Consider the following 10,959-nt stretch of genomic DNA (forward strand, 5'->3'; position numbering starts at 1 on the left):
CGCCACTTGCCACAACAGCAAACGGGGAAATCTTCCTCTCCCTTCAGGTCAGAGGTAGAAGTGGATGTGATCAGTGGTGTTCAAGCCCCCTGCAATGTGGAGGTGGAGATCCAAACAACCTATAAACAGACTGGCTCGAGCAAGGAAAGGCTGGGATGCTGCGACAATTATTGTGGCATGGTACTAAGGCAGGCCTGGGAAATCCAGATCAGATGCTCTGGCACCTCTGTTAGGAGGCAAAGTCATCTCAAGGGCTGGAGGCTTCTGCGCGGATGATGTCAGGAGGGGCTGCACTCACTGGTGTCTCTGAAGGTGTGAATCTCTCTGTGATTCTCCTGGTTCTTGTGCCATTTCCCAAACAACATGGGCAGGAGGAGGGCTTTGCTGTCGCTTGTGGGAGAAACCTGCCTCTGGCTTTAGAGTGTTTTGAGAAAGTCCAGGTCAGACCTGCTTCATTTTCTAATGCGGGAAGTTGTCTTCCTCCATAGGCTGAAAAGGCCAGGAGCAAGTTACCATGTGTGTACATTCACATACTTTCCTTTTGCTGTGCATAGGGGCTTTGGTCCCATGGAAATGCATGGGGCAGAGGACAGGGGACCTTGGGATCAGGTGGCAATCTTGGCTACTGGAAGGTTTCAGGATTCTTGTCTGCAAGCTGCAGTTGAGTGCGTCGTATCACTACTGAACCAGAGATGCTCACCTGCCGCTCCCATCAAGTGGACTTGCTTTTGGGGGTCTTGTATTTCTTTCTTATTGTCTTTCACGAATCCAGGGAAGAATGTGTGCGATTTTCTGGTTCTTCCCCTCACCTAATCCCCTAGCTGCTTTTTGGCAGGCCTCTTGCAGAAGCTGATACTGAAGCAGTGCTTTCAGGGTTACCCAGGGACTCTGAGAAACTGGAGGGGGAGAGATCACAGATTCAGTGCTGCCTGTGGTCAGGGACTAACGGAATGGCAAGCAGCTGGCTCACTGGAGAGAGATATCCCATCTCTAGCTAAATGAAGCTAAATCTCTTATCCACAAACTTCTGATTCAAGTTCCGGCAGTTCTGTCTAGACTGGCCAATGGGGCTGATGATGCCTGAGACCAAATCTTCCTTCCTGGGGCATTTCAAAAGAGCCAGCCATACTGAAATCAGGAGCTTTTCTACATGTGCTTGATGAGCTCAGCTGCCTCAACATCTGTAAGTTTTCTTTTTTCAGACCCCATTGACGATGTGCATGGTGACCTCCTGGGATCCCATGGCAAAATGAACCTTCTTTGCACCTGCGAGTGTAGCATCTTCCCCTTGCACTCCCTTCCTGGAGCAGTAGGTGCTGGCACAGCAGCCATTCATCTCCAAGGAGTCCCCGGGGTTGTGAGGGGGGATGAAGCTAGGTGGACAGCAGATCGCAGTCAGAGGCCATGGAACAGGTTGGACATGAGCTTGGGGAGACCAAGTGAAGTTCATCCCATATTAAAAGCCTCTATGGCCCATGAGGAGACAGCAAATCTCCCTCTGGAGAGCCTAGGTCAGGAATATACCCGCATCCATCATCGTAACGTCTCTGCATCTTGTTTGCAGACAAACCTCCTGTTAAAACTGCCGGAGGCCCTGGGTCCTTCCACCTCTCTCTGCCTGGCCTGGCTGTCCTCAGGGCATCTTGCCAAGCTCTCCTGTGGTGCTGCTGACCCCTGGGCTGGTGTCATCTATCTTTTCTAGAAGATGATTTTTTTCAGCAAACGCCCTGTGGAGGACAGCAAAGCTGCAGAGATGAGCCCACATGTCAGGAGAGAGCCTGGCTGTCCCAAGAGCTGGTGCTGATGGGGGCCAAAACTGCCCCTGGTCTCCCCCCATCCCAGTCAGCAGTGGGATATCAGGACTGAACTGTGAAGTTTGTTAACTCCTCGGCAGCATCCCTGTGGGGTGGGGAAGACAGGGCAGGGGAGCGGCTGGATGGTGAGAGAAGGGCTTCCAGGTGTTCTGGAGGAGATGTAGCAAAGCCATGGGGGCCATGTGCTGCTGCAGCCCAGCCTTCCTGGGTGCACTTCAGGAAAAGTGTTCTAAGAAAGACCTTCACTCAAAGCAATGGCCTTGGGTTTTCAGACTGCTTTTCCCAGAGGAAGCAGCATGTCAGCAAAGGAATCAAAGCTCAGGGGATTTCCAGTGAGAAGGACACTGGGAGGAGTTGGGTATGTATTCTTCCATCCCATAAAATGAGAAAAAAGGGGCCGGAGTGAGAGGTGAGGGATTTCCAAAGTCTGCTCATCTCTGATGTCTCCCCTCCCTGGCCTGGAGGGATCCAGTGCCTCCGGTGCAGAGCCGAAAGCTGTGCTGCAGATCCTGAAGGTGATTGTCCTGCTTCTGGTCAGGACAGTGTTAATTCTGGCAGTATCCAGGAGGGGGCACAGCCAGGACATAGAGGTTATTCCTCATTTTGTCAAGGATGGGGGAAGGGGTCTCTTCCAGGTTGTGTGCGTGGTGGCAAAGTTGGGCACCAACTGGTGAGCAATCATGTGTGAGTCATTTGCCTCCCTTGGACACTCGGTTATTAGTATTGTTTCTGTTACTGTTGTGTTGCTGTACTGTTTTCTTATTTCATTGCCCTTTCCAGTAAGTTGTTCTTATCTCAGCCTGCCATCTTTACCTTTTGTGCCTCCAATTCTCCCGTCCAGCCTGCCTCCGGATGGAGGGGGAGTGGGAAGGAAAGGAGGAGTGGGAAGTGAGCGAGTGGCGCACGATTTGCATGGTTTCAGTGAGAATACTAAATTATGGAACACCCGTCTTAAACACATCATCGTGGCTGGGCTTCTCGAACGAAGATTTAAGAAGGCTCCATCCACATTTGTTACAGGCACGCTGGTGGCTTAGGAGGCCAATGTGAGATAGACATATCCGATTGCAAAAGGCACAGCAGAAAGACTCCCTAGGTGGTATATTCTGCAAGACATGATTCTTTCTCCCTTGTCTTTTCTCCTCGAGAGGGATTCTGCGTGCGTTCTCAAAGGAAACAGCAGCGTTAGAGATGGTGTGTCTCCAGGCCTCCCGATTGGAGGCCAGAGTAGACCAGTTATGTTGATTGATATGGCCGAGGCTGAGATGTTTGTAGCTATAATTGTCTACAACGTGGAATAAATAATTCTGATTACAGTATTTTAGTATTTCTTATTTTATTATTTTAATAATATTTCTTATAACATTACTATCTATTGCTGAAGATATATAACATGTAATAACGTATTATAAAGTATTACTTCTCTCTATATTTCTATATTATATTTCTAAATATATTTCTATATTTCTATATATACTTCTCTCTCTCTCTATTCTATATTTCCATATATAAGTCTATATTTCTAATAATATTTCTATATTATTATAACTCTCATCTTCTTAGCTAAATCATTCACTCAGGTCTGAGAAGGCGTGTCGAAAACAAGGATGCCTTGGCTAATAAACGCAGTGCTAGTCTTCCGTTCTGCTTGAGCCAGGGCCATAATCCAACGCCATCATTGCCAGAGTGCCCTGAATGCTTGTCTGACGTGAATCTCTGGGGCGTGGAAACCCTCCTCTTCTTCTCTGAAGGGCGGTAGTCTGTGTTCTGCACAATCTCTACTTAATATTTGCTTTCTTAGCTTTAATATAATTGCTTCAACACTGCTTCCAAATACTGCACTATGTTTCTAGCTATAATTATCTACAACGTGGAATAAATAACTCTGCTTAAAGTATTTTAATATTTACTATTTTATTATTTTTATAATTTTTATTATACTATTACTATCTATTGCTGAAGATATATAACATGTAATAATGTATTATAAAATATTACTTCTATATTATATTTCTATATATATTTCTATATTTCTATATATGTTTCTATGTATATATATTCTGTATTTCTATATATATTTCTATATTTCTATATTATATTTCTCTATATATTTCTATATTTCTCTATATATTTCTATATTTCTCTATATATTTCTATATATATATTCTATATTTCTATATATATTTCTATATATATATTCTATATTTCTATATATATGTCTATATTTCTAATGATATTTCTATATTATTGTAACTATCATCTACTTAGCTAAATCATTCACTCAGGTCTGAGAAGGCGTGTCGAAAACAAGGATGCCTTGGCTAATAAACGCAGTGCTAGTCTTCCGTTCTGCTTGAGCCAGGGCCATAATCCAACGCCATCATTGCCAGAGTGCCCTGAATGCTTGTCTGACGTGAATCTCTGGGGCGTGGAAACCCTCCTCTTCTTCTCTGAAGGGCGGTAGTCTGTGTGCTGCACAACCTGGCTGTGGCAATCATAGCCCCGCCCTGTTGATCTTCTCTGCTCTCTCTGCCTCTGTCGGGTTTGCTCCCGAGCAGCCCGGAGCATGACAGCCTGCTTGGAGCTGGCTTTGGAGGGCCCTGGAACTGCAGGATTCACTAAGACTTGGTCACAACGTGGAGGACTTGTTCTCTCCCTCTTTCTCTTCCGCAGTGAGCGGTCATAGTCTGTGTACTGCACAAACCGGCTGCCAAGGTTGTAAGTTCCCCGCACAGATCTGCTTGGCTCCCTCTGCCTCAGCAAGGTTTGCTCCTGAGCAGCCCTGGCAGCGGGAGCCCACCGGCAGATCCTCTTGGAAGGCCTTGCAGCTGTGCTATCCCTAGGACCACGGTCACGACTTGGAGGACCAGTTCTTCTCTCTGAAGCGTCGTCATAGTCTGTGGTGTCCCCAGAGCAGCTGCGCAGATCCCTGCCCCACAGAGGGAATCTGCTCCGGGACCGCTCCCTGCCAGTGTCCTTCATGCCCTGCAAAGAGAGCTGTGCAGAGTTCCTGCCCTTTCCTCCTGAAAGGATCAGAGCAGTGGGGAACCCCTACAAGTTCTGGGACAGGACAGTTTGGGGCCTCCAAAAGGCTCTTTTGGAGGGCTACTAAGACCAAAAGGCCAGAGGCGCACCAAAGGGATGGATCCAGGTGGGATGCTTGGAGAGGGAGCAGCGTTGTGGCTGTGAAGAAAGGTGCGGTGTGTGAGGGGCAAAAGAGAAATGCTGAGATCCCAGAAAGAAATCCACTATTCCTCTGATGCCCTGACCCATGACCCCAAAGTTACCTTAGTCCTACCAGTCAGACCCTGTGGTCCAACAGAGCCCGCCTGCTTGCTGCTGGCCACACACTGACTGAGGAAGGAAGGGGCATGTGATGGTGCCAGGGAGGAAGAAGCCCTTTCTCCAATTCTCAGATCAGAGCATCTGGAGAAAAACAAAAGAGCGATCTCAGTTTAGAGCTGTTGTTGCAACCTCCTCTGGGGGTCAGTCATTTTCTCAGAGAGGCTTCTATGACAGAGAGAAGACTTAACCAAGGACACTAATGGGAAACTCAGCTAGGGTCTTCCCACCAAGTTTGCCTCTGTCCCAACAAAAACCTCATCTCTATACCTCCCACAGCCTCCATTTCATAAATTCACAGACTTGTTTGGGTTGCAAGGGACCTTTAACTTTATCTTGTTCCACCCCGCTGTGGTGGGCAGGAACACCCTCCACTATTCCAAGGTTTCTCCAAGCCCTGTCCAACCTGGCCTTGAACACTTCCAGGCATGGGGCCCCCACAGATGCTGTGGCAACCTGTGCCAGTGTCTCAGCACCCTTACAGCAAAGAATTCCTTCCCAATATCTAATGGAAACCTGCCCTCTGTTAGCTGGAAACTGATAGCCTTCATCCTGTCACTACATTCCCTGACAAATGGTGCCTCCCCATCTTTCCTGGAGGTCCTCTTTAAGTCCTCTTATCTACAAGAGTCAACATCAGAGACCAGGCAAGTAGCAGATTCCATCCGGGCCGCAGCCTGAAGCCCAGTAAAGGACAGACACGGAGGAGTTCAGATTTGACAGCACTGAATGATGCAGGTAGTAATTTCATTTGATGAGAAAAACACTCAGGAAGGTGAGAAGCACAAGTGCAAATGAGGAAAAGGAAATGTATTCTGAACAGATTTGAATCCTGGTTATTACCTGGCATAGAACAGCAGGTAGGCTTGCTGCCTGAGAACTGTGTCAATGGAACGCAGCTGCACAGATTCATCGTCCATCCGGTACCACAATCCATTGCTGGCCTGTAAAAAAAAGGCAAGGATCTCTCCATGGTTTCTCTCCAAAAACACGGGTAGGAAACTGCCAAACCGAGAGCATGTCAAAACAAATGCAGTCCAGCCACTAAGGAGGCCTTCTGCCCCAAAACTTTGGCTGTCAGTAACACTGGCAGGAAAGTTTATCTTCCCCAGCACACCTTTTTCCCCATTGGGAAGGAAGTTGCTCTTTTACCTTTGTGTAGCAGAAATAGTGTCCTCCATGACAGCTGACACCACTGTGCACCAGGACAGCATATAAGGAGTAGAGGAGTGGTTCTCCATCTGCCTGAGACATGTATGGGCGAAGATCCAAGTACTCCGGATACTCTACAACCTATGGAGAGACCAAGAGGGCTCAGAAATGACCCTGGTCTGTGACATGAAATAGCCTACCAAGTGCAGGGGCCAGTCCAGGTGTATCAATACATCTCGGGGGCTCATGGGCACTTGGTTTTCCATAAAGCAACATAAAATCGTTTGGGTGGCAGGAAACCCTTCTCAGTCAAAGCAGCCCTATCAGAGCACAGTGCTTGCCTGTCTTCCCACAGGCACTTTCCACTCCCCAGAAGGGACCCCAAAAAACCCAACACAAGCAGCTTGTGACAAGCATACTGCTTTAGGAAATCTGCTTCTTGAAGAGAAAGCTGCACACCAATAGTGTACACACCTTGCTGATCTTCCCACCAGTGAAGCAGTCAAACCTCTTCAGACACACAGTGAGAACCTTGGGTGCACAGTGGACAGTGAACCTCTTAGTGGCGGCAACATTCTTCTCACACCTTGAAACCAAGCACAGAGCACAGCGCTGAAATGCACCCTATCTTCCACCAAGGCAGTCAGACAACCTTTCTTGTCTCGTGCATCCTTATGCTATTTTAAGGCAATTCGCTGCCATATTTAAAACAAACAAACAAACAAACAAACAAACAAACAAAGAAAAAACCCCAACCCCCCTCCCCCCAAAAACCAGACAAACAAAACTGTGTCTCATCAGTGTGCAGTAAACTTCCACGAGAAGATGACTTCTGCTCAATGACTTGTAGCCCCCTCCCACAGAGTCTAGTGTTAATATGTTGTTAGGAATCATCTTACTTGCTACATTGAAAGCAGTTTTCACCATCCAGGTGCTCAGGTGTTACAAAGTCCTCCAGAGCTGCAGGGAGGGATGAGGCTGCCTGGAGAATTGAGAAATCGGTGCACTGAGCTACAGCAAATGCCCTGGCCCAAACATTTTCCAGGAGCTGACAAGAAAACCCCTGTAGCTGATGCTGAGGAGACCCGCCATGAATCTGCAAGCTGTATCCAGAAGGAGCCAGAAAGAGAGTGTGGTGCTGAACATTTCCCCTGTCCCAGAGGTTCTCAGGGGCAATCAAGAGCTCCCTCTCTCTCTCACCTGCCATTGAGCTACTGATGTTATTATGTAGGGTCATCAGTAGTGAAAACAATCCAACCCATCAGCCTGGAAGCCAGACAGGTGTTGAAGGAGGGCAAAGGAAAGAAGGATGAGGATATGTCAAGGGTGCAGAGCGCATAATGGGTGCTTGTCCAGCTTCAAGCCAGCACCTACAGAGAGACCAGTGCCATGGCCTCTGCAGGAGGACAACATCCATTCCCCTTCCCATCCACGACCAAGACCTCTGGTGTTCACAGTCTATGCTTTCAGGACAAATGGGTTGACTCTGAAAAGCCTTGCCATGTCTTGAAGCACAACTGCAAAACCTCTTACTTTGATATCCAAGGGGACATCCAGGAAGGCCTCATAGGAATCAGAAATGGCTTTGCAGCTGAAGCAGATGACTGGAAGGAAAAATCAAAATGCTGAGCAATGGTGAGCTGAACGATGGTCCTGCTTTGTGCTCATTGTACCTGTCCTGCTAGTCCCAGGGCCAGCTGTTGGGCACAGGCAGACAGAAGGGCACAGGCAGTGCCAAGGAGAGCAGCTGTTGTAGAAACATACCTCTGGATCTCAGAAAGCCTCCAAATATTTGATGGACAATGGTAGTAGATTGAGATGATATGTCCAAGCTGGAAACAAGTAGGAAGACAGAGCATTACTTCCTCCAAGCCCTGGCTGGAGGTTTTCCTTGATGAGGCCACATCAAGGAGTCCAAAGGGCTCAGAACTTTGTAAAGGTAACTTGCTTGTGCTTACTCGTTGCTTGCACTCAGACAAGCTCTCTGCATGGCATTGACAGTACAGCATAAGAAGTCATGGGCATCTTCCTCCCTGCCAAGCTGAAAATGTTCTCCTATGACTAAGAAACAGGAAGTTAGTAGTTGTCTCCTACAGGAAGGGAAGAAAACCTGTCAAAGAACCTGAAATCACATACATCTGAAAGCCCTGAGAACAGCCAAAGGCAGGATGGCACTGACTGAATGCAGGACCTTGTTAACATGCGCTTCCATGATGCACATCATGCAGAAGCCTTGTTGGCGACCTGAGGAGGGAGGGAGAGAAGGTCCTCTGGTTAGCAAAATATCCCTCGTGGTGGAATACTCCTCTTCTTCCACTCCCACTCCAGTGCAATATGCCACTCCTCCCAGTGTTTCAACAAGCACGGCACGTTTTAGTGCATAGAAAATGTTCTTCAGAGGAATGCTAAACTGAGGTTTTAACTTGCAGGAAGAGAGACCCAGAGCTAGAAAGATGTGCCTTCATGAAGAATAAGACAGCTGGACAGGACAGGTGGCTCCTGAGTGTACAAAGAACACAAGTTCTGGGGCTGACAAAGGGCTGCTTTTCTCCTAAATCAAATTTCAGGTTCTGGGAATCCTTGGGATTTGATTAACAGATTCACAGGGAGATGTCCCTAAGAGTACTCACAGGCCTGGCTGTGCTCCCGGGAGAGCAGATAGTTGGCCAGCGGCGGGGTGTATGTCAGGCATTGCAGGACAGCATTAAGGAAGCATGTGTTGCCCACATTGCGGAGTCCTGCTCCAGCACTCTGTCTTTGCTGCCAGACCATGCAAATCTTCTCGGGGGGAAAGAGGATCCTTTGTGGCGGAGTCATTCCCTCGGCAATGACTGCAGGGAAATTCCATTTGAAAAGAGATGAAATGAGGCACAAAGGCATATTTAAACAGTGAGGTCTCTACAGGAGCACTCAGGACCATCTGCTTCAACTGCCAACCCAACAACATCAGGGGAAGCTTAAACAGTGCCATTTAAATTTACTGTCTTGGAAAAATCCATTCCCCTGTTTACGTTGCTGAGAGTCCAACAAACCCACCATCTGATTTCTGGGCCGCAGGCTACCTTCCTTTCTCAGTAGAGTTCTAGACTGGATTATCAGTGAAGCCATCCCTTTTCCTGATTGTCACTTGTTGAAAACAAGTAAATACTGAGCACGGAAGGTAACCCAAAGGATGGCAGACCTCTCTACGAGCAATGGCAGCTTTCAAAGTCTTGTACCTAGTGTCAGAGGAGCGACAAAAGGTGTTTTCCTGGGTCTAATTGTAAACGCGGGGGTCAGTTGGACTGCTCTCAGGAAACATCCCAGAGATCACTCTAGGTTGTGAGCACATCATTCTGGGATTTGACCACCAGCCATGTCAGTTGCCTGGGGCAGTTCACAAAGTCCAAACCTGCTGGTGAAGCTATTACTCACAGGAGTCGTTCCCTGCTGTGGCCATTGCCTCTCTCAGGCAGAGAGTGCAATGCTTTAGATGACCAAGGATGTCTTTCTCTCCAGAAAGAGAACAGCACCAATCCCGCCACCTAGTTGCAAAGAAATTACTGTAGCTCACCGAAAGTATCAAAACTCTAAAGAAACGCAGAACGGCATCCCCCACCAAGTCTTTCAGTGGTGCTCGTAACTGCTGCTGAGCTGCAGCTCACACCCTTATGATCAGGCGCGGGGCACCAACTCACAGCGGGTTCAAAGGCCCTTTTGAAATGCTCCAATGTACGGTACCTTCTCTGAAGAGGCCCTGCTGCTCTCCTGACACTGCTTCAGCAACAGAGCCCTCTGGCTTTCCCACCTCCTAGGAGTGACCGTCTTTCAGCCACTACTTTAACTGCTGCCTTTGCTGCTCTCCTTTTTCTGCCTCCCTCCCTCCCACAGCAATCAAGGTGGGCTGAGCCCATCCCCTCAGACTACAGTCACCTCCCTGCTTACCTATCCTAGGCTATGGAAAAAAAAACCAAGAATCAGCAAACTGGAATTCTAGCCTAGGTCATACCTGGCCAGCCTCTAAAAGTTGTAACAGCTCAGCCTACAGCTCGGAAGGTATAAATCAGCCTATACTTTTATCCCCTATACCCTGCTCTATGATCTGTGCCAAAAGTCAAAGCATTACCTTTGAAAGAGGAGGAAAGTTGAGGAGAAATGGTCAGTAACCAATAAACCATCCAAAAAAGGCAGGCACACAAGTAGCAAAGGAAGGAGCTGAGTTATCCCGAAGGCCAACTCTGTCCAACTGATTTTCGTTGGCGCGCTCCTCAGGATACCGGATGGGTGCCACATCTCTGCCCCTTTGTGACATGGGGTCACATGGAACCACATGGAACCCCATGGAACCACATGGTTCTTGGGCACAGGAACCCACATGGCACATCCGCCAGGTGGAAGCCACTGGACCTCCCCCCGTGCTGGTGGCAAAGGGCTAGTCATCCTCTGACAGAGCTCCCACACCTTCCCTGAGCCACACGGCCTGAGGAGTAAAAGCCTGCTCAGGGCTGTAACTGAGCCAGGTCACAGCTTTTCTGGCCCCCAAGACGCTGAGGGTTTCACTGCCACTTCTATCAGTGAGACTCTTAGCAAAGCACCTGGACTCTTATGGGTTCCTTTCCAATTAATTTCATCTGCCCCCAGGGTACAACCATGGGCTGACCCTGAACTGGGA

At 48.2% G+C, this 10,959-nt stretch overlaps 1 protein-coding gene across 1 annotated transcript; it reads right to left on the minus strand.

The window, feature by feature from the left end:
* Positions 1-1,198: 1,198 nt before the first annotated feature.
* LOC113998771 (ubiquitin carboxyl-terminal hydrolase 42-like) lies at positions 1,199-9,815 on the minus strand. Its single transcript, XM_039378091.1, has 13 exons — positions 9,723-9,815; positions 8,939-9,139; positions 8,445-8,552; positions 8,267-8,369; positions 8,073-8,140; positions 7,842-7,912; positions 7,208-7,290; positions 6,783-6,894; positions 6,309-6,449; positions 6,000-6,100; positions 5,102-5,240; positions 4,228-4,799; positions 1,199-1,373 (listed from the first exon to the last, which is right to left on the minus strand). Exons 1-13 carry the CDS (start codon positions 9,745-9,747, stop codon positions 1,199-1,201), a joined length of 1,899 nt encoding a protein of 632 aa, XP_039234025.1. The 5' UTR covers positions 9,748-9,815.
* Positions 9,816-10,959: the final 1,144 nt, after the last annotated feature.

Source organism: Pipra filicauda, unplaced genomic scaffold (assembly GCF_003945595.2).
Source record: "Pipra filicauda isolate LSUMZ 115617 unplaced genomic scaffold, ASM394559v2 scaffold999_size40019_pilon, whole genome shotgun sequence".
Taxonomy (NCBI): Eukaryota; Metazoa; Chordata; class Aves; order Passeriformes; family Pipridae; genus Pipra; species Pipra filicauda.